At 41.5% G+C, this 23,179-nt stretch overlaps 1 protein-coding gene across 12 annotated transcripts in view; it reads right to left on the reverse strand.

The window, feature by feature from the left end:
- Positions 1-23,179, reverse strand: part of CAST (calpastatin) — a 110,046-nt gene that overhangs the window by 26,136 nt on the left and 60,731 nt on the right. For 5 of the 12 annotated variants that reach the window (XM_023749801.1, XM_023749800.1, XM_023749803.1 and 2 more), the window contains 16 exons: positions 22,611-22,676; positions 21,979-22,029; positions 20,360-20,416; positions 19,737-19,850; positions 18,625-18,702; positions 14,726-14,794; positions 13,180-13,278; positions 11,668-11,748; positions 10,813-10,851; positions 10,232-10,324; positions 10,014-10,103; positions 8,791-8,892; positions 5,480-5,563; positions 4,488-4,535; positions 3,275-3,370; positions 1,486-1,581 (listed from right to left, as the gene is read on the reverse strand). In XM_023749801.1, the coding sequence (XP_023605569.1) occupies positions 1,486-1,581; positions 3,275-3,370; positions 4,488-4,535; positions 5,480-5,563; positions 8,791-8,892; positions 10,014-10,103; positions 10,232-10,324; positions 10,813-10,851; positions 11,668-11,748; positions 13,180-13,278; positions 14,726-14,794; positions 18,625-18,702; positions 19,737-19,850; positions 20,360-20,416; positions 21,979-22,029; positions 22,611-22,676 (1,263 nt within the window). The remainder of the gene's footprint in view (positions 1-1,485; positions 1,582-3,274; positions 3,371-4,487; positions 4,536-5,479; positions 5,564-8,790; positions 8,893-10,013; positions 10,104-10,231; positions 10,325-10,812; positions 10,852-11,667; positions 11,749-13,179; positions 13,279-14,725; positions 14,795-18,624; positions 18,703-19,736; positions 19,851-20,359; positions 20,417-21,978; positions 22,030-22,610; positions 22,677-23,179) is intronic. The other 7 variants (XM_014467927.2, XM_023749816.1, XM_014467873.2 and 4 more) reach the window with 5 other exon arrangements.

Genomic DNA, 23,179 nt, shown 5'->3' on the forward strand with positions numbered 1-23,179 from the left:
AGAGCAGCGGTTCTCAACCTGTGGGTCGCGACCCCTTTGGGGGTCAAACGACCCTTTCACAGGGGTCGCCTAAGACCATTGGAAAACACATATAATTACATATTGCTTTTGTGATTAATCACTATGCTTTAATTATGTTCAATTTGTAACAATGAAAATACATCCTGCATGTCAGATATTTACATTACGATTCATAACAGTAGCAAAATTACAGTTATGAAGCAGCAATGAAAATAATTTTATGGTTGGGGGTCACCACAACATGAGGAACTGTATTAAAGGGTCGGGCATTAGGAAGGTTGAGAACCCCTGGTCTAGAGAGTACCCTGAAGCCTCAAAAAAGAGGGGGGTCTCAAATCTTGCATATGGCAGGAGGGAGACCCTGGGCTTTGAGGGGATTTGCAGTTGGCACCAAGGACTTCCCTGGTGGGAAGAGCCACTTCCGGACACCCAGGACACTTGCCCTACACCTCACACACCTAGATGCACACATATCCCAAGTATCCCAAGTGCCGCACACCCGGTGCTTGGCCTGTCCTCGGCTCACTGGTCACCCCACGAAACAGCGCTACTGCCACCCTCAGTGTGACGCTGCCCATCACCTGCAAACCTTTCCTAATTCTCCCGGAGGGTGAGGCACCCACAGTCCCTGTGCCCTTTTCCACACGAGTGATCAAGTTGTGCCGTAAGCTTGAGATCTGACCCATATCCACACTAGACTTGAAGGTAGCTTAGGGCTGGAGCCATATTTTCATTTCAGCTACGGTTCTGAAAGGTTAAGTTGCTTGTTCAAGGTCAGTTTATAGGTTCATCTCCCTCATCTATAACAGATGATCAGTCTGTATCGTGTCCCTGAGAAAATTTAAGAAGATATTGTAGAGCATCTAGAACAGGTTAACTATTCAGAGTACAGAGCCACCAAGTCCATGGTACTGAAACATAGTCCACTGATGTTATTTTCTAAGTCAGGCTCTATGGGCTAGTGAATTCAAAAGGACACAAAGGTACAACTAGTTAAATATCAGAATTCATCCGAAAGATAGAAAGTGAGAGAGAGGCAAGAAATGAAGAAGGGAGAGGAGCTGAGTCAATCTCTCCCCTTCAGGTGGGAGTGCGGGTCCTGATGATACTGGTGCAGATTGTCCCCCTGGGAGTCAGGAAAAGGGAGATGGGGCTCTTTGTGGAACTCCAAATAGGCTCGAAAAATGCAGAAAAGTGAAAAAGCATGATTACTCACCATCACTGAGGAACTAGAAAGGATTTCAGAAGGTGCAAGAAAAAACACAGCTTACAGGAATCTAATTAAAAATTTAAATATAGCCTGACTTTCTAGCATACCCTGAAGCCCCAAACAGTAGCAACTAGAGCTAGAGAAGATTTCTTGTTGTGTCAGAATAAAATCATAGGTTGGTGCACAGAGCAGACAGTGCATGGGAGGAATATCACTTTCCCGGGACACTTCTCAGTGCCCAGAGGACCACTCACCAAGGCCGCGGGCTTCGGTGGTGCTGACTGCACACTGCACACGGAGGCGCGAGGCACATCCTCTCCCCCCGGAGCCGGGGTGGCGGCCTGTGGTTCCTGTGGGAAGAAGCAGGTATGATGACGCATTTTTCGAGCTATCTGGCTAGTAACACTGAACAATGATGATTCAACAATACACTCAGCTATAGAATAATCTGTGAGCATGCTTTTCCTGGACACCTAAGGTTGTTGAATAGTGAATAAGTCAAGGCACGTTAAAGCTCTTTGGCTACCGTTACTTCAACTTACTAGTAGTTTTACCTCTCTGCTTAGGTAGGTTAAGACTCAGTTTCCACATCTGAAAAGTGAGAACAATAGTAGTACCTATATATCAAGTGTTAACAGGGGCCTTTAAGGAGATAAAACATGTGAAGTGTTTTGCATAGTACCTGGGAACAGTAAATGCAATAAATTTTAGCAACTATTATTTCTGATTTCTTATTTTTATAAATTATTTATCATATATCAATCATATAATACAATGCAATATTTTACACAAATACATCATTTTTATGTATCTAAGAGCACCCTGCACATTGCAAACAGCTATCTACAAATGCAAGCAGTAAGACTATCCCAGGAGTTCTCAGAGTGTGGTCCCTGGACCAGCAGCCTCAGCATTTCCAGAGAACTTATTAGAAATGTAAATTTTCAGGCCCCCATGCCAACATCACTAAATCAGAAATTCTAGGGGAAGGGCACAGCAATCTGTTTTAACAAACCCTCAGGTGATGCTGATGTATGCTAAAGTTTGAGAGCTTTATTTTATCACAAGGTAAGAATTCAAATAAACTATAATCCAGGCATTTATGGAAATCTATCCTATGTGCACAGTGTTTACCAGATGACTATTAATAGGGTACGATTTCTTCTTCAAAGACCTTACTATTTAAAACTATGTATAAATGTAAGGTGTAAAGGACCAAGAACAAAACAAACAAACAACAAAAACAAACAAACAAACAAAGGACCAAGAGCTAATAACTTGTTTGCAACAAATGCCTTAACAGGGATATATAAAGAAAGAACTACAGACTCCCTGGCATGTTATATCCTGCTGAACTAGAGTTGGAAGTGCGGTCAGGTTTGGGGAGGGGAAAGCAGGAGACAAAGGCCATATTTTAGCACAGCCTTAAAGGGATGACTAAGATTTGAACTGATGTAGAATTAGGAGGGAAGGTTATTCCAGATGGAAGGAACCATATGAGCAAAGCCATGGAGACACACATTCAATGTCATAGTTTAGTGATGTGGGGATGCACCTGGGTAGAAAAGAAAGCTGGGACCAGAACACATTAGTGGGATTTTTTCTTGTGTAGAAATGGGTAGCTCCTGAAGGCTGGAGCAGGGGAACGGCGTGACTACAAGCATGCTCAAGAAAGAATTCTGGTGGACATATAGGACGGACTGGAAGGAGACTGAAGACAGAGGCCATTTCCATCTTGAGGAGAGTGGTGATGACAATGTTAGCTAGGTCAGTCACAGAGGCAGGAATAGAAAGGAAAGCATGGGTGTGAACGCTTTCCTGCAGGAATAATTACAGGTCTTAAATTGCAAGAAAGTCAAGGTCAGCTTGGGGAAAGAAAGCACCTTCAGAAAAAGGCAAAACAAAAGCTGCGTGTAGAAAAAGACAGTATAATGGGCTTTCTTATTAACCACTTCATGTTAAAACACTTTTGGCATCATATTTTTAAGATTTTAGAAAATCATTTTAAAAAACAAAGCTAGAGACTTGTTTTTAGAAACATACTTCTGTTTTTTCAGTTGACTTAGATGGTTTTTCTTTACATTTAGCCTGGTCAAAATCTTCCGAAAGCTCATCAATGAGTTCTGATTCACTCCGGGGCTGTAATACAAGAGACATTGTATATTATGAAGTTGGTATTTTCTACTTCATTAAAAAAAAGTTTTCATAGAGAATTTTTTCTGATTAACACAAATTAGGACGTATGAGATCTAAAACCAAGAACTAATTTATTTTTTAAAATATTTTTATTGATTTTGAGAGAGGAAGGGAGAAGTAGAGAAAGAAACATCAATGTGAACAAAAGCTAGTTTATAGAGGACATTTCATTTATCAATGTAAGATAAATGTTATGCAACAAATAAGGAATATTAGACACCTCAGTGCCACAAAAATGTTAATGGTTTAAAGTTTTCTTGACATTTCAATTACAGAGTAATTTTGCTCAAATAAAATTGCCTGTTCTTTCTAATGAAGATATGTATAGTTTTTCTTTTGTGATTGTTTTTTCTCCACTGACTTCCTGTCTGCATAAGTCAGAGGAAGAATAGAATATGTTCTCCTCTCCTATGACTACGTGGGGTTTTGGCAGGAAAGTTGTGTTACTCTTAGTTCCTGCAGGTGAGGTGGATTATCTGTTTAGGGCATGTGGTGATTTTGCCTAATAAGAGTAACCTATGACAGAATTCAAAATCGGGGCCCCCAGTTGGGCAGCCTGAATTTGGATTCCTGGCCTTGCTATGTTCTAACTGTGTGACTTAAGGCTATTTACTCAATCTGTTTCCTCACCTGTAAAATGGGAGTAATAATAGCACCTTCCTCTTTTAGTGAGGACACAAAAACACAGCATATGAAAGGCATCTAGCACAATGTCAGGTACATAGCAAGTGATTAATAAATGTTGCTGGTTGATACCAAACCAACCTAAGTGATGGCAGTGCGGAATCATTAGAGTATTTGCTGCTGTGATTAGAATCAAACTCAAGTAAAGTGTTAATCTGATTTAAGGGCCTCTTGACATTAGCTCTTAATGTGCAGGGGATGTCACCTCGCAATGTATAACAGTCTAGTGCTAATCCATGAGGAAAATAAATATGTGAAAAGGAGTCACAGATCTGTGCCAAGTGTTGCTATCCTTATCCTTCTGTCACAATTATCTGAATTTATACTTTACAGCTCTACTGTTCTGTAACTATCCAGAAAAAACTTATTTCCCAACCTTGGATTTTTCTTCAGGCTCTGGCAATAGTGGTTTTCCATCTTTATCCTGCAAATGAAATTAAAAATTCATTGAAAACTAAATAGAAACTTTTGCTTTCATATCCCATTATGTTTGTCTTGGAAAATTGCAGGATATGAGAAGAGAGCTTTTTTCTACTCATATTTGAGTGAATTTCTATTTCAGATTTATTTATAAAGTATCAGAATAAAGAGATGAGATGTAAAAATCAAGAGACCAAATATCAAATATAATGCACATGTACTTTTCTTTAAAAGTTGCTTTAAAAATTTTACCTATTCAATAGGAAAATTGAATTTAAAATATCTTCGGCAAGAAAGGTGCTACTACATTAGTGAAATATATATATTTTTAAGTGCCAATTTTCCAACCCAGGGTGAAGAGGTAGATATTATTCCTAAAATACTGTTTTAGTTTTTTTGGATGTGAGGTTTCACAATTTAGAGTATTTCTAAAAGTAAAAAAATTTTCATCTATGAACATATATGAGAATCACAACTATTTTCTATCATACGTTTATGTGATTACTTCAAAGACATATTACAGCTATAATTACCGGCATTCGCCCACCATTCTGACCTCAAAACAAAACCTTAACTGAGGACAATGATAAACAGCCTACGTTTCTATCCACCACTGGGATCTATGGTGCTTTTATCCAGATAGCAATTAGAGAAAAAAAGTATTCCCAAATTGTTCCTTCTGCTTTAAGGTAAAGGATCTACCTCAAGTATTGTAAATAGTAGAAAAGCTTGAATTTGTGGGAATTTTAATTACCACATGGTCACCACTTAGTAAACCATCCCTTATCGGGTCCAACTCTAGAGAGCAGAGATGAAAGGGTCCAGGGCTTTCAGAGTTAGTATAGAAACCAAAACAGACATGTCCTCCCGCTTCCTGGGACAGACACCCAAAACGCCATGGAAAGCCAGAGGCACGCACTGCTGTGTGCGCCGTGGCTAACAATGTACCGTGGCTGGTTTCAATCTGTACTCCTCTGGGACTGTTTCGTCATCTTCACCACACTTTTCTCGTTTCTCTTCTTTGGATTTTGCCTGACGAAAATGGAGACAATAAAATAAGTAAACATTTGGATAATATATGTAAAACAAGATGGTATCACTTTATGTATGTACTTCATAGGTGGTGTAGAGAAGACCAATTCAGACAAAAGTGTAAGGGCTTTGCAAACCACAAAGCAAAGCCCGCGGTGAGTGGCTTTGAGGAAGGCAGCAAGTGGGGTGACCGAGAAAAACAGCCAGGAATCCCGGGGTGACCCAGCCCTGCTCTCAGGTGCTGCATGACCCTGGGGAGCCACTTAGTCTTTCTCTGGCTCAGTTTCTTCAGCTATAAAATGGGCCTACTGATAATCCTTACCCAGCTACTGACTTGTAAGGATCGCCAGAGGAAAGTAAATAAAATATCCTATGAGACAGTCAGGCACAGTGCAGAAGTTAGTTGCATATTTCAACAGCCTTCATCTTTCTTATTCAATGAGGCAGCTCTGTACAGGGGAGAAACCCAATCCTCCTGAGTGTTAACCACAGCTCGGAAACGGGAGAAGCAGCCCATCACCAATCCTGGCTGATCCATGGACAGCTAGCTTTGCCTCTTTTACAAGGACTCCCTTCAATATCACCAGGGCTTCACTGGATCAGTGAACCATGAACTACCAACTCCATTAGACATAAAAGGGTACAGTAGTTCTATAATAGATCGCTGGCTTCCAGGATATAACATCTGCATTTTATTTATTTATTTTTTAAATGTTTTTTAAAATATATTTTATTGATTTTTTACAGAGAGGAAGGGAGCGAGATAGAGAGTTAGAAACATCGATGAGAGAGAAACATCGATCAGCCACCTCCTGCACATCTCCTACCGGGGATGTGCCCGCAACCCAGGCACATGCCCCTGACCGGAATCGAACCCGGGACCCTTCAGTCCGCAGGCTGATGCTCTATCCACTGAGCCAAACCGGTTTTGGCTAACATCTGCATTTTAAACAATTGGTGAGTAAGGCGAAGTTCCGTGATATGTCACAATGTACTGATAGCAAGGCACAGATTTAAATCCCAAACCAAGGAGCTCCTGGGCACAAAGGCGGGCAGGTGTCACTCAGCAAATCCCAGCTCAACCCACTGCTCCCACCTACATCTCAGCCTAAGATCGTACTTCTCCATTGAATGATTAGTTAATTGATTCATTTAAAAAGATCAAGCACTTTAATGAACCAGGCACTCTTCTAAGCTTTGGGGTAGTTTTATTGTTCTATATATGTTCTACAGTTTTATATGTTTTATAGCATAACAACTCTCAATAAGGGATGAAAGTTGTGTTTTTTTTAACATTTCCAGTTATATTCTACTGCAGATATGGAAGAAGGCCTATGATTAGTGGTTCTCCTCAATTCAGGGATTTGTGGGGTCTCCGCCTATCAACCAGCCTTCCTGAAAGGCACGGTCACCTGTTTGGTAGGACTGCCCCCCCGCATCCCCACTTTCGCTCAGGCCTGCCCACAAGGAGAAGTTCCTGCCCAGCTAGATCCTTTCTATTCCTTTGATCTTTATATTCTTTAAATGCCTGCACTGTAGGCATGGGAAGTAAATGTTTACTCAATTGAAATAGCGCCAGACTAGGTAACTACACATAGAAATGGGGGAGGTGACTAATGAAGTATCATTATAAATATTATTTTGTGTTACGATGCCTTATAAAAATGACCAGTAGGCATGGGCCCCTTCTCTGAAGCACTATGTAATTTTTGCTCAGAGAGCTCCCCAGTGGAATGTACGGCGTGGCTGTGAACTCCTGTAGGATATGATCTTTACCAGTCTTATCCCATCAGACTACCCAGGAAGTAACGAATTCATCATCAGATAGTAAACCATTACACTATTTAACTTATTGTTACATCTATTTACCTAATTTTAATCCCTCTAAGACTCTTTTTTGTCCTGGGATTTATGTTGATACCTTCCCTCCCCTAATGACTGTCTCATTAAATCACCCTAATTTTCTGTAAGAAGCCTGAGGCTCATGGCCATGGAGCCCTCTGGTGGTGGAACCCCAGCTCAACTTGGACTGACACCCCCTCCTCCTGGGTTCTGCCTGGTCCACCCTTTACTTTAGACGGGGCTTCTGTCCAGTTCCCAGTAATGTGCACCCCGCCTGGTGTTTTAATCAGTTTCCTTTCTTCCCAATACATTACTTGGTCCTGGAAGACGAGGGCCGTCTCCCCTGCTCCCTTGTGTTCGCCTTCACCAAGCATGTTGTGCCACACTGCATCTGGTGAGCCCTCAAGGAAAGTCGAAGATAGAAACTGGCCCATTCCGGACCAGGGGGTCCCAGACTCAGGGAGAGCTGCTGGGAGTCCGTGAGACTCGCCTTCCCCAGTGAGTCAGAACAGGAAGTGACAGCGGAGGCAGTGGCATTGTGACAGCAGCACCTGCCAGCTCCACCCCCACCCCCCAGCTGACAGGGTGCGGCTCCTAAGGGCCCAGGCTGCACATCCATGCCCGGCCCCCCCATCTCTGCCCCCCACCCCCCACACACACACTGCCTTGCTGGGAATGTCCCAGGGCAATTCTCTTCTGTCCTCTTTCCTCCCACAGGACTCAGTTGAAAATTCTTTAAAAATTGTAATGTAATATTAAAACTCCACTCAATACAAGCTTGCTTTGGCTTTGTTAAGATCTTGTTAAGTGAGGTGGGATAAAAACTGCCCAGCATCATGCTCTAAGCACGCGGCAGCCCCAGTTACAGAGTAATTGCTGCTGGATTTTATTGTAATTTGAGACAAATTTTCAACATCTTTCCCCACAGTTATAAAAAAAAAAAAAAAGGAACTCCCTACCCACCTATAGTCACCTGCTTCTCTCCTTATAAACAGAGTGAGTCACCCCACACCCTTCTGAAAATACAAATTTCCAATTTCCATAAGAGTAGACAAACCTATTTCTCAACAGCCCACTGCCTCCACGTTATCTGGTTTAGTCAGTTGTCATTCAAGCGTTGGCAGAGGAGATTAGTGTTAATTTTAAATATTAAAATTCTAGATGGTTTATAAGACAAACACTCAAATATCCTTCTTGGCTGCTAACTCCCCAGCCAGAAGTCTCTAAGTTACCCAGAGACCCTGAAAGTAAGGCAGAATGAAGAATAGTCCATTTCAACTCTCCAATAAAATAAGAGTCGTGCAATCATTTGAAACATGCATAACACATTCAGTTTTGTAACCTGCAGACTATCATGCTCTGTATATGAACTCGAAGGTCAGTACCTCGTCAACTTCCTTAATGGAGCTGAGGTCGAGCTCAGGTTCTGACTTCCGGCGGCCCAGCGAAGCCGAAAGAGCCTCCAGTGCCTGGTCGCTCATTGCGTCCTGTGACAAAGCAAAGATTCTGCCCATTAAAAAAGAGAGCATCTCCTCAGCCTGAACAATCCATCCACTTCTTTGTGAAATACACACATTTTAAATCTAAAAGACGAATCGTGGGTTGGGGAAGGACTTTAGGAAGTCAAGTTTACCTGAAACCTAGCAAAAGAAAGAAAGAATAAAGAACTTACCAGTGAGTGGAATGGGGGCTAAGACTCTTTCTACAGTAACGGTGGTCCCAGGGGCACTGCACCTCCTCCTTAGCAAGCTAGACGTATCACTATAATCATAACTGTGCCATTATAAAATACCCATGTCAAAATAAAAGCTGCAAAAAGTGAACTTTCACTATCCTGCTTTTCTTTTTCTAAAAATGACTTCTGGCAACCCTGTCCTTGAGCAAAGCAGCTCAGCCCAGAAAGCAGGGGGACCTGGGGTGGCCCCCGCCGCCTTCTTCTCTGCAGGCACCAAGGCTGCTCCCTGTGGGAACACCCACTCTCCGGGGTGTGGTGCTCTCACTGCTCCTCCGCCAGCCAGATAAAAATAAACTGTCCCCTCCCGGAGGGAGAGGCAGAGCGCCCTGACAGCAACCGCTCCTCGCATTATCTGGACTCTCTGCACACCGGGCATGCTTTCTCCTGCAGCCCAGAGCTGGAGGACCACATCTCAGGGTTGGTGAGAATTAGCCCACGTTGACTGTGGTTAAGAGAGGTGGACAGAAGCAGCTACAACAAGACCCCTCGAGTGGCTTCACAGGACTCCGACTCCTTGAGGAAACCACGTTGAAGATGGTATGTTCCAAGAGTGTCATTTCTCTGGCGTCCTGCCCTCTGTGCATTGGGATGGTAAGATAGTCTTAATTCACAACCAAGAAGATTGTGCTGAGATCTCCCATAAACTGCGGCAGAAACAAGGAAGACCTGGCTGGGGGTGATGGGTATCGCCCCAGTTGATCTCACTGCTCCACAGACCTTCGGAGAGAAAGACGCCCCGCCTCCCCCTCCCTCCTCCTCCCCCTGATTCGTAATACACTTTTGGGATTGTCTGGCATCAGCTACATCAGCCTCAGGAAGGCAGCTGCTGTCCCTCAAAACATGGTTATTTTCCAAAAAGTAATTAATTTATACCTTCTCCACCTTTCTTTTTTTCTCATGGGGCGGAGCAGCACTTCTGATTACTCCGGCTGACTGAGCTTTTAAAACTTCTCCCGTAGATTTCTGTAAAACAAAATACAAAAGATTAAATGTGCAGAGGAGGGAAATGTAATAACCAAAACTAGAAAGTTGTTGTTCTAAAGTTCGGGAGGGCTTCTAACAAGTGCCCCTAATAACATTCAGCACAATACCTCTTTCTCAGTTTTCTTCCCACCAGTGGTAGGAGAGCTGCAGGTGAAGTCAGATGACAAGGCATCGATGGCGTCATCGGGCCCCGGGGGTTTCTAAAGAAACAGATACCAGGATGGTATCACGGGGGAGTCATTCAAGCGAAAGATCAGATTATACACCCAGCAAAGGAAGAATGTACTCTGGCAATTCCTTTAGCACCAAAGGAGATGTGTTAGTAAGATATCTCAGATGAAAGCCTATGTCTGGTAGGGAATGGGTTTTGCACTATTATTTTTTTGTTCCCTCTTCTAAATGTATTACATGTTAAGATATTCCCATTCTATTTTTATTAACAGTTACTTTATCCTAAAACTTCCTGGGCTCCATTTCTCTTCCTCTCAAAAACACAAACAAAAATCCATATGAAACCAATGCGCACTGACACAACCCCCACATACTCTCCCTTTCTCTGAACAGATGAAAACTTCATCTAATTTAGAGGTTATTTTAGCCATAAAATACAGTATTGATAGCCCTATCCACCAACCAAAGATACAAAAAATGTTCATTTGGATCTTAGAAGACATTTACGTAAACTCACCGGAGAGTCTGGAGGAGGCCTTGTGATCCCTTCTTTTTTCTGAAACAAACATCAATTTGATAATGTTGAGAAGGCAAGAGTAATCCTTACAATCAGCAAAATGTGTTACTCAGTGACTGTTATGGGTTGAATTATGTCCTCCCCAAAAGCATATTATTGAAGCCCTAATCATAAGCATCTCAGACTATGACTGTGTTTGGAAATAGAGCCTATAGAGAGGTAACTGAGTCTGGCCAGTGTGGTTGATTGTCGACCCATGAACCAAGAGGTCATGCCCAGGTTGCAAGCTTGATCCCCAGTGGTGGGCGTGCGGCAGGCAATTGATCAGTGATTCTCTCTTATCATTGATATTTCTATCTCTCTCTCTCCCTCTCCCTTCCTCTCTGAAATCAATAAAAATATACACTTAAAAAAAGAGAGATAACTGAGGTTACATGAGGACATTAGGATGGGGCTAATCCAATATAACTGGTGTTCTTATAAAATGGGGAAATATGGACCAGAGATACAGAGGGAAGACCATGTGAAGAGATACAGGGAGAAGATAGCTCTCTATCAGCCAGGGAGAGAGGTCTCCACAAGACTTTCAGAAGGAACCAACTCTGCCCACACCTTGATTCCAGTCTTCCAGCTTCCAGAACTGTGAGACAATATATTTCTGTTGTTTAAGCCATCCAGGCTGTGATTCTTTGTTATGGCAGCCATGGCAAACTAATACAGTGGATGTCATAGTAATGAACTTTACATCGGCTCATTTCATTTTCTAAATTTAAAAAATTATAACTATATTGATGTGATAACGACTATATTCCAAAAGGAAATAGTAAAGTAAAAGTAAATGGTTATTTAACTTACATCCAAAAGTTCCCTGTATTTTGGAGGAATTGAGCCTTCTCTTTTACCCAATTCCTCTATGTAGATAGAAGTCATGGGATCCTGTAATAAAATCACACATTTAGGTACATTATATAATTAATTATCTGAGAATGTTATATGCATATTCTGAAACCAAAGTACTATTCCATTCTTAATTTATGAAACTATTGAAATAAGATATAAATTATTAAGACGCCAATACTTTACACAACTCTGAAATTTGTTTACACAAATACTTCCCCTTATTTAAATAGCTTAACTCATATGTAATGCTAGAAAATATTCAAATCACTATATTAAATTTGATTCCTATATTAAAATACATTGGATTTTAAATGTTTTTCATTGTCTGATGTTTCCAATTCATTAAAAAATACAGTTAAAAACAATAAATTTCTATATAACCCAACATCCTACTCTATCAGATCTATAGTCATTCTTACGTAATTTCTACAAAACAATTAGAATGATGTCTCCTGTTTGGCCCTTTCCAATCCCATTCCCCTTCCTTGTTAACCAGAGATAGCTACTAATGTGAACTTTAAGTGTATCATACCCACCCACTGAAAGTGGAGCATATTTTAAAACGGTTATGCTGCATGAGGCATCCACAAACAATTTACAGCATTACTTTGCATATTTTCAAATGTTATATAAATGATATCATATTCAACATTGTGTTTATAATGTATCCATGATGATAAATGAATAATTCATTTTAATCACTATAAAAGCATCCCATTTTATTATCTTGTCTCCTGTTGAACACAACCATTTCCAAATGTTTCAGCTGTTCTCATCACTCCTTGTACAGGCGTGCAAGGCTCCCTCTGGGGAATCTGTCTAGACGTGGACTTGCTGGCGGAAGGGTATGCACATAGTCAGCATCCATGAGCTCCAGGTGAGCTGCCAATCTAGTAAGTGTGAAGTGACCCCTCTCCATGTTGTAGTATCACTTTCCTAATTACTAGGGACACTTGCATTGTTTATTAGCCCAGCAAGTTTTCTCCTAATTTTCTATTGGATTGTCTTTTTCTCACTTTTTAAAATTCTTCGTAAATTCTGGCACAAATCCTTTGTGGTGTCTGTTGCAAATATTTCCTTCCAGTCTATGGTATGTCTTTTTCTTTAAATAAAATGTTATATAATTTTCTTGCTTTTAAGGAATTAGGAATAGGGAGGAACAGAGGATGGTAAATATCTAGAAATCAAAATATATCCAAGTCCATGGAACTCCGATCTCAAGGACAGAAAAGTATTTGTGGCCCAAAGGACTATATGCCAGCAATAATCTCAGCACAGACAATTAATAAATGTTTCCTGCGTCAACAGCCATTCTGTCCCAACACTAACTTCAGCTGCTGTTACTGATACTGACACCATCCTATCTCTCTCCAAGTAACAGAACACCAAGTGGACTTTTGTGCATCATGACCTTATTTTGCTCTCCTACCCTAAGAGTGAATCTTTACAGATATTAAGATCACTTACCGAAACTTCAGGTCCAGTATATGTTGCGTTATCTTGTTCAGTTTCTTCAGGTTCTCCCAAAGTGTCCACTAAGTCATCCAGAGCAGCATCCATGCCTGACTGGAAAGAAGAGAGAGCAGATATTTAAATGTTATTTGTTACACATACTCCACTTTTGATTTTTTAAAACTACAAAACACCAATCTGTGTAGAAAAATACCCAACACCAAAACTTCTTCAAATATCAAATAGTTAAAATCTGGTCTAGCCGAAACCGGTTTGGCTCAGTGGATAGAGTGTCGGCCTGCGGACTGAAAGGTCCCAGGTTCGATTCCGGTCAAGGGCATGTACCTGGGTTGCGGGCACATCCCCAGTGGGAGATGTGCAGGAGGCAGCTGATCAATGTTTCTCTATCATCGATGTTTCTAACTCTCTATCTCTCTCCCTTCCTCTCTGTAAAAAATCAATAAAATATATTTAAAAAAAAAATCTGGTCTTAGGGTTTCAGGGAAAAGGGGAGGAGGAGGGGGGTGTTGAATAAAAGAGGGTGAAGAGATTAGCCAAAGAACATATATGCATAATGCATAGATACAGATAACAGTGTGGTGAAGGCTGGGGGAGAGTGTGGGATGGGTGGACGTGGGCAAAGGTGGGGGGAGGAGAATGGAAGACATCTATAATAGGGTCAACAATTTTTTTAAAAATAATGAAAATGGAAGCAAGAAATATTTACATGTATTGAAGAGAAAGAAGTCTTCAGAGAAAAAAAGGCAGAAACACTCTAAAATATGACAAGATAATGGCCTATTTGAGACTATATAATGATTTATAACTAATTTAAAGAAAAATTTAGCAATGCAAGGCTTAAAGAAAAAAGTACACTTTATTATTTAGTAAAAATAACTTTTCAAAAAAATTTATCTTGCCCGGCCGGCCTGGCTCAGTGGTTGAGCGTCGACCTAGGAACCAGGAGGTAAGGTTCGATTCCAAAGTAGGGCACATGCCTGGGGTGTGGGCTTATATCAGTATAATGAAAGAATGCCTCCATTCTAATTTTGAGGTTAAGAATGACTCATTGTGAAGGATAACCTGAATTTAAAGGGGAAAACAACAATTTGGCGAAAGACCTTTCACTATTTAACTCAGATTAATTAGTAAGAATAACTACTATATTAACACTATAATTTTAGAAATTTCCCTGGTAATGTACTAGAATTTGGGGCCTGCTAGCTTTAGCCTGGTTAAACTAGGAATTTCAGAGTGAAGAAGTACCTGGCATTCTTTAGTGATACCTCTGGTTAAAGCAGATATATTTGCAGGAAAGAAAGTGGAATGAAAACTTCATGGGATGTAACTGGAGTTTTCAGAACAGAGGGTTATACTATAAAATGTTACAAACATATATGGGAAAACCACACTTTCAACCCAGTTATATTAGCTTGAAACAGTTCATTAAAAAGATCCTTTCAGGTACCCCCACCTTATATTTCTGTCCTCAAGAAATGAGATCATGATAGAGAGACTGCGAGTAAATATCTTAGGCAGAAATGCACTGCTATCTTCATACCTTTCCAGATGGTTTACCCGGTTTGGACTCAACTGGTACAGCCGACATTAATGATTTATTTTCTTTTTTCTGGTGGGGGTTTAGAAAGGAATAAAAACGTTTTCACATACATTTATAAAATTCAATAATATTACATATATTAAAATGAATTCAATATAATATTAATAGCATTGATCATATACTGAATCTGCTCAGTGCTAGACACTATGTTGTATATGTTATGCCCTTTTTCAGAACAGCATAAATAATATTAATAAATCATAATATAAATTAGTGATGTGGAAATCAAGGCTCAGAGAAGTTAAGTAACTTTTTCCAGGTCACACAGTAAAAAAACAGAACCAAGATGTGAATCCAGAACTGCCCATCTCTTTCTTCACTACTCTTGGTTGCCTCTCCCGGGGCCCTCAGCCAGTGTCTGTGGGTCCCCTAGATTCTTTCTGTAAGTGTCCACTTCCTCTAGCTGTTGCTATTTCAGTCTCTGCTCCCCACACAACAAGACCTCCACACCCCTTGGTTTGGTATCTCATCACCTACTCTTCCCTTTATTTCCCTAAAATGAATTTCCTTTCTACCAGCGCTTCTGTTGCTCTATCAATGATTGCCAATAACTCTCCAATCTGTGATTTCATGCCGTTACCCAGACCCTGGCAAGGACCCCTCTATGACTCTCACCTCCCACGGCAGCCATGACCAAGCACCATCCTGGTTCTACTCGGGCGTTTGTGCCCCCTGTTCTCTGCCGCCTCTGACATCTCTTCTGCTTTACCCCCAACTGCACACGGTCTACACATTTCTGCCTGTGCTGGTGGTCTGGTCCAAGACCATTCTCTAGGGCCAGGGGCCAAATGCTTTCAGGGCCTGGCAGCAACGCAATGGGCGACGTTGCCAGGATGAAGACAATAGCAAACTATGTCCCATTTGCCAGCCCCTGAATTCTGGGCAGCAGAGTCTGGAGGCGGAGAGCACAGACTCCAACTGCCTGGGTTTGCACCCCGACAAGCACTGGCTGCACCTCAGTGTCCTCATGTTTGTTCTATCTCAGAGAGTGACTGCACCTACCTCAGGGGTTGTGAGGATTAGGTAAATGAGTCTATAAAGTGTGAGAGCCAGTGTTTGCACATACTGAGCCCTTTCTAAGTGCTTAATTTAAGAAAGTGTTTGCCAGAACCAGTTTGGCTCAGTGGATAGAGCGTCGGCCTGCGGACTCAAGGGTCCTGGGTTCGATTCCGGTCAAGGGCATGTACCTTGTTTTCGGGCACATCCCCAGTGGGGGGCGTGCAGGAGGCAGCTGATCAATGTTTCTCTCTCATTGATGTTTCTGGCTCTCTGTCCCTCTCCCTTCCTCTCTGTAAAAAAAAATCAATAAAATATATTTTTTTTAAAAAGGAAGTGTTAAATAAATGACTGCGACACATTAAAAACACTGGAGGGGAAGGGGAGGGAGGCCTGGCCTGGTGGCTCAGTTGGTGGCTCAGTTGGTTGGAGCGCCCTCCTGTACACCGAAAAGGTTGTGGTTTGATCCCCATCTGGGCATGGATGGGAGGTCACCGCTCCCTCACATCGTTGTTTGGCTTTCTGTCTCCCTCCCTTCCTCTCTCTCTCTCTCTAAAGTAAATAAACATATCCTTGGGTGAAGATTTAAAAAATACTGTGGGGGCCATCCCCAATTCTCGCTCTCCCCCTTCTTCACTACTCCAAAACAGTATTCTAATGGCCTGACTACACATCTTTCTTGGGACACCTCAAACCCATTCGGCTTGTCCAAAATCAAATGCACGTTTCCTCCTCAACCAATTCCTCTGGTGAACTGTGTCCACCTCCCAGTGGCAACCAGGGGCCGGCTCACAGTTTCAGGAGGCACTCACTCTCCCTGCCCTGGCAGGAGCCCTCACCTTAGGGTTACCAACCTAGCTCCTGCAGACTCCAGCCCCAAGTTAGCCTGAGATTTTCTTTACCTTTGCCCAATCATTTCCTAAAACCTGAAGGATTTACCTCTGCAATGCCTCCTCCCTTTCTCCCCACTAGTTTATTCTATCTCAGCTCGCATTTACACTAAATTAGGATTCACCAGGACTACTGGAACAGCCCCTGACCAACCTCCCACCTTCCTATCTGTAATCCCCCTGTGGTCACTTTCATAATCCTCCTGCAGCTTGGTGTTAATGGTACCGCTGCATCTGTTCTCTAATCTCTTTCACACTGTTTATCCTCTGCCTGTTGAATCACTAACTCCCCTTAGCAGTCTCCACAGCAACGCCTCAACCTGTCCTTCTGGTCTTACAGCCCCACTGCTCACCGCCCTGTGCTTCACCCAACACTGGAATGCACGCTGCTCCCAGAACACATCTTCTCCTTTTCCATGTTGATGCCTTTGCAAGCCTGCAATCCAGGCTATGCTTCCACGCCCCACTCAGACTGGATCTACTCAAGGTCCCTGTGGATCCCCGCAGTCAGGACCTATTGGGTCCTCACCAAACAGCTCCCTGTCTCAACCTGCCTTGAACTGCAGCTGAGGCAGAGTGTCTTCTTCCCACCCCTAGATGGCCAGCCTGCAGCGCGGGTGTCACACACAGTGCTTTCAGCCTGGTATGCACTAAAAAAAAAAACCTTAAAACATGCAGATCTGATCAAGCCCATGTTATGGGAGACAAATCAGAGGCAAAGAAAAGTGATTCGCCAGCTCAAATCAGTGCAAACTAGAATTCCATATAAACCTCTCCTAATTTTATTTTTCAGATTTCACTGATAACTCTAATTTATATCAAAAGTAAAATTTAAATTTTTGCTTAATTTTAAAATCTATTCTATCAGATCTAATCCTCTGTCTTAAATCCACCCTTTTTTCAAACCATTTCATCAACATGAGAGAGTAACGTGTACCCCTTGGGTGGGTTGGGGGTAGGGGTCTCAAGTGGTCTACTGCAAGAAAATACTTTTTAAACTAAAGTTGGGTATTTTCATTTAAAACTGTCTATAAAGTTTACCATTACACTCTAAGATATCTGCATTTATTTCAACAAAACAATGTGCATTTTTCTCCCCAAATCTGAGAAAAATTGGATATTTCGGGCAGATGTGCCATAATTTATCCTACGACTTGCCTTATCATTGAGCCTTCAGGAGAGTATCTTTTCTATTGCGAGAAGCAGGAAAATAGGTAAGTACATATTCCTTTCTGTTTTCATCTTCTCATTATTGCTTCGATTACTTATTTGTGTTTCCAGAGAAACAAGCACTAGCATTTCTAAGGGAGGTGGCTCCACATGGGTAACACTCTATTGCATGAGTAGAAACAGACTACTTCTCAGCTTACATTTCCAAGCAAGAATCTTAACTGGCTCATCAAGGACCGAAGGGAAAATTGCCCATAATTGGCCAGAAGGGTATATATATTCTCTTCTGAGGGGGTTTATGTTGTCCCCTTGGAAAGCCTCCCATATCAATTCGTGTAGATGTTGTGACTATTCATGGTTTACTAGGAACGAACTTGCTGACAATTCAGAGTAATGCCATTCAAATGCTCACGGCAATTTTATTTGCTTTATTTCAAGCCTGTACATCTTGAAGGCAGGCTCTGAGTCAACCCACATGTCAATTTCCTCAATCCTGATACCAGGCCTTATACATGGCAGGTGACCAATAAATATTTATTGAATATATGGATTTTAAAATCAATTTCAGTATTCTGCTCACTCTATATCCCTCAGCTACGTGATCTTCTTCACAAATATATGAACAATGTTCAGTTTTGAGTGTGGCAGCACCAGAACCCTAAATGGTCAATGAGAGCCAGCGGTAAAGCCCAGGTAGAATGGAACTCCCCTGAGTACGTTTCTCACGAGAGACTGATAAGTATCGGGCCCACGCACACCCCACGTCTGCTTGTGTGTGCTCACCTTGTCGTCTGACTTGCCAGAGGCCACAGCCACACCAGCAGCAGCAGCGCTCTTTCCACCTGTGTCCTGAGATTTAGTCTAAGCAGGAGGATGAAAGACGAACAGAACTCAGTCTCTTTGACTGTTTTTGAGATTATGCATTTTTCAAATGTCACTGCTGAGCCAGTTTGCCCTGTGGACATCTTGTATAGGAAAGGTCACTCGCTTCCACTGAACATGATACAACGCTGAGCACCAACCCCACGAGGCTGGACTCCGCGCTTACAGAGTCCGTGCAGGTAACACAAATAGTGAAGTGGGCCAGGGAGGGACTGTGGTAAATTAGAGCTCATATACCAGGTGTCAAGCTCTCATCAATTCTTGCCACGTGAGCCCACTGTTGCCAAGTATCCTGATTTTTCTAGAGAGGCTAGACATTTTGATTTTATGTGAAATATTCTGACTTTGTCGGTAGCTAATTTAAATAATATTGTAAGCCAAACAAAATACACTTGAACAAAACACACATGAGCTGCCTTTAACTGGTGGGCCAGAGATTACAATCTCTGATATGAAGTACACTGTTAAGCAGGACTGGTTCTTGTCTTGCAAGAGCTATCAGTGGGAAAGTTTCTCTCATATTTGTTTATTCTTCTAATAGTTGACCCCCAGTGGTTCTAGAAATATGGAGACTCTTTCTGATTCTTGGCTCTGAAAGTTCATCTCTTCTAGCACAAGACCCTAAAAACTCTTCCAGGCTTCCATGGCAGCAGATCATGCAGGGCATCTGGGTTCCCACCGCCCGTAAGGAGAGGGGTCCAGGCAGCTTCCTGTCTGCGAGGCACCAGAGCCTGCTGCCCTGCCGTTGTGACTGGACCCTGATGGGCCGTAGGAGAGGACTGGATGGAACACCCCCGGGACCCGTCTGGTGCTCTTCTCAGGCCTTTCATAGGCCCATGTTTCCACAAGGCTATTCGCGAAACCAGCAACATGGTAGCACCAAATCATTACAATCAAAGATATATTTGGCACAGCTCAGCAGCTTCACCTACATGTCCATGGCGAGAGAGGACCTGTATCTCACCCCCTAGTTGGTGTTAGTGTTTTCCTAGCTATTCATCTGATTTATTTACCTTTGGTTTGCTTGGTTTCTCTGACGTTGGCTGCTCACTTGGCCTGGAAACTGCTTTTTCTTTATGACCATGCTTGCTTGCTGTATGTGATGTGCTTTTGGATAGACTTTCTGGCTGAAAACACACACACCGCATTGTTAACAAGATGACAAATACAGATACTTTTCTCAATAGAGTAGGAAGTGCTCAAAACAGTTGTGTTTTATGCAGTTTTGAATTGTGCAAATTTAAGTTAGTGTGATATCAATGTGATAAAATTTCACCTTAGGTACAAAATTTGAAATAATGCAAATCCCCCCAAATTCAGCAAGAATCATGAGTAAATTGCAAATCCTTTTGCTGCCGCATGGTGGTGCTATTTTAGCTAAAAACAAATACCAGCCATCCTCACAGGACTTGTTTCTATAGCAATTTACATTTAAAAGGTTTTTCCATTACAGTTGGCATTCAATATTATTTTATATTGGTTTCAGCTATACAGCATAGTGGTTAGACAATCATATAATTCACAAAGTGATCCTCCTGGGGACTTAAGTCTTGATTGATGAGAATTTCGTATTTCATCCCTCACACACACAAAAGGCTTCACCTTATGCTATCAAGTACTAATGATGATCATTTACCTCATGTTGTTCCTTTGGCTTTTTTTCTAGTTTTTTTCCGTCAATAAGCAGAGGTGGCTGTCAATTTCAAAAGATAAAACATCAATTACATTGGAGTTCATTGTTTTCATAATTCCAAACAGGCTCAAGAACAAAATTCCCAATTAGACCGTTTTGCCTCTCTTGAGAATGACCCAACTAGAGAAGCAGACATGTGCTTTCTGGTCAACAGCAATCCTACCAACAGTCTGATAATGATAATTATAGAAGAAGAATAAAAAATTTAGTTTTCACCTAGAACAACTTTTCAAATAGGTATATCTCTCTAAACTATGGGCTGTTTCTCATAATTCATGCAGTTCTTTCGGTAACTGCAGGTTTATGCACAGAGATGACAAGTGGTCACTGTGACCTCTGAGTTTGGTGGGAAAAAAGGGGATTCTACTCTAGAAATTAATTTTTTAAAAATCTCCTTTCACAGGAGATTTTAAAAAACTTGCATTTTCTTAAACGGAATGATTTACAGTCTTTTCTGTGTTGCAATTCTCTTGATATTGGGTAGACAACCAAAAGCATTTAAATATAAAGTAGAAGACAACCCCCACCTGGCTGTTGACTTCTTCCTCTAGAGCTGACTATGGAATTACCATCCTTGGGGGCCGCCAAGATGCCTCACACCAAATCAGACAAGCCTCAGCTTTCACCCAGATGACCTCACCCTTGCCTGCACTTAAAGTACTTTAGCCAGAACCACCTCTGTGCTTTCCCACAGGAAACCTCCTCACCCTTGCCTGCACCTAAAGTACTTTAGCCAGAACCACCTCTGTGCTTTCCCACAGGAAACCTTGAGGTTTTACCTGAGTATTTGCTTGGGTGTGCTTGAAAGAGCAGCACCCGATTGATGAGAACATTTGCTGTGGCTGCAGACACCCCGGATCACTCTCCATGTGGACACAGGTTGGCTTTCAGTCTAGACAGCCTTGAGTCAAGGAAGCCGGGGAAGCTGCTCCCAAGAGGAAGTCAGAGCTGTCTCCTAAGTAACTAGTTCTACCAACCAAGGTAAGACTGTCAGGAGTAAGCCAGACTCTCAGCTTTAGTTATCTGGGTACTAGGTTCAACAGACAGTTATTCTGGACAGCTCATCATTAAAGTAATTAGACACTCATTACCCTTTGAACTCTGTCCTTTGCTCCTATTGCTTATTTTTAAACAATATAAAAGAATATATAGATTTGAACAAAATTCCTTCTGAAGCATATTATCTTTATTTATAAACTAGAGGCCCAATGCATGAAATTCGTGAAAGAGTAGGCTTTCATTCCCCCGGCTGCCAGCACCGGCTTCCCTCTGGCACCCAGGACCCGGGCTTCCCTCACAGCCCTGGCTTCGTCCAGAAGGTCGTCCAGAAGGACATCCCACCTAATTAGCATATTTTGCTTTTATTATTATAGATTAGTATACATTAATTTTAGTGATATGTAAATTTAATGTTATAATTATTTTACATATACTCTATAAAATCATGTTCTAATTAATTAAATTAGCTGACAAAAATCCTTTTACCATTCAGTATCAGCAAATAAGGAACTTCATTATTCATTACTATTGCAAAGAATCCAAATATCTCATAGCTGACTTACAACACTCACTTCAGTTGATTGTGACTTCTTTTCAGGTTCCGATTTTACAGCCTAAATTCAGAAAAAAGAAAGAAAGAAAAAGGAAGGAAGGAAAAATGGACATTATTTACAAAGTTTATCATAGATTTTCCTCAACTAAGGAAGCTAAAGAGATGATTTTGATGTATTTATAAATGTAAATGTTATGAGTTAAGATTATACTTTGCTTGAAATTGTAACTCTTTAGATAAACACTTAAGCACACTAATAATCTGCTCTTATTAAGTACCAATTTACATCTTACATTTTCCTATATGTATCAAAGATATGTAGAGATTTATTACTATGAACACTGCAGCAAATACATAAGCAAAATAAAATAAAAACCCTCATCCTTCAAAGCCACACTAGCATGATCAGTCTCTATATGAGTGAAATAGTCATTGTAGGTTTCATCTGACAGTGTGAAACAATGGGATGGTGACAGAACCAAGAGTACAGCGAGCAGTGAAATTTATTTTTAGTGCCGGAATGTGGGCAATGGGTGATTAAGCCAGAAAGTCTGTGATGGGTCAGAGGGTTACAGGAGACTGTGAACTGCAGTAAGCACGTGCCAAGCAGCTAAAGTGAGCTAGGACAACGAGCCACATCACCTGTTTTTTGTGTCTTTTCTTGTGAGGAGGAGGTGTTCCTTCCGTCTGTTTGCTGACTGGAATGGCCTAACGTAAGAGCACAGCCCCAAGTGTGGTTTTATTTGTCTGACAGTAAAATAAGTACCATGTACAAATAGGGCTAAAATGTTTATATCAAAACCCGTTGTACTCACGCATTGCATTTACCCTATGCAGATGGATACAACTCCAAGAAGTTGCAGGCTCTTAATTTCTAAAGTCTCAAGCAAATATTTCAGTTTGAATTTACTCTTTTTTGGTGAGAGGAAATCTGTAAGTTTTCCATTGATAAAATTAATTTGGGATCTCTTTCCTTCCCCCTCCTTTCCTGTGTAAAGGCTGCTTGAACAAAATTTTTTTTTTCACCTATATTTCTAATGTTTGGTTATTATCAAAGGAGTAGTCACAGGTGTTGTCAAAAGTTTTCTGAAATTTTGGCAACATAATCTTACAACAATTTTGCAAATAGTGCATGGATTGGTATTGCACGATAAAAATCTAGAGATCTAATCTAAAGTTCTAGGAATAATTCTGAAGAGCAGGCTGTGATT

Source organism: Myotis lucifugus, unplaced genomic scaffold, assembly GCF_000147115.1.
Source record: "Myotis lucifugus unplaced genomic scaffold, Myoluc2.0 scaffold_0, whole genome shotgun sequence".
Taxonomy (NCBI): Eukaryota; Metazoa; Chordata; class Mammalia; order Chiroptera; family Vespertilionidae; genus Myotis; species Myotis lucifugus.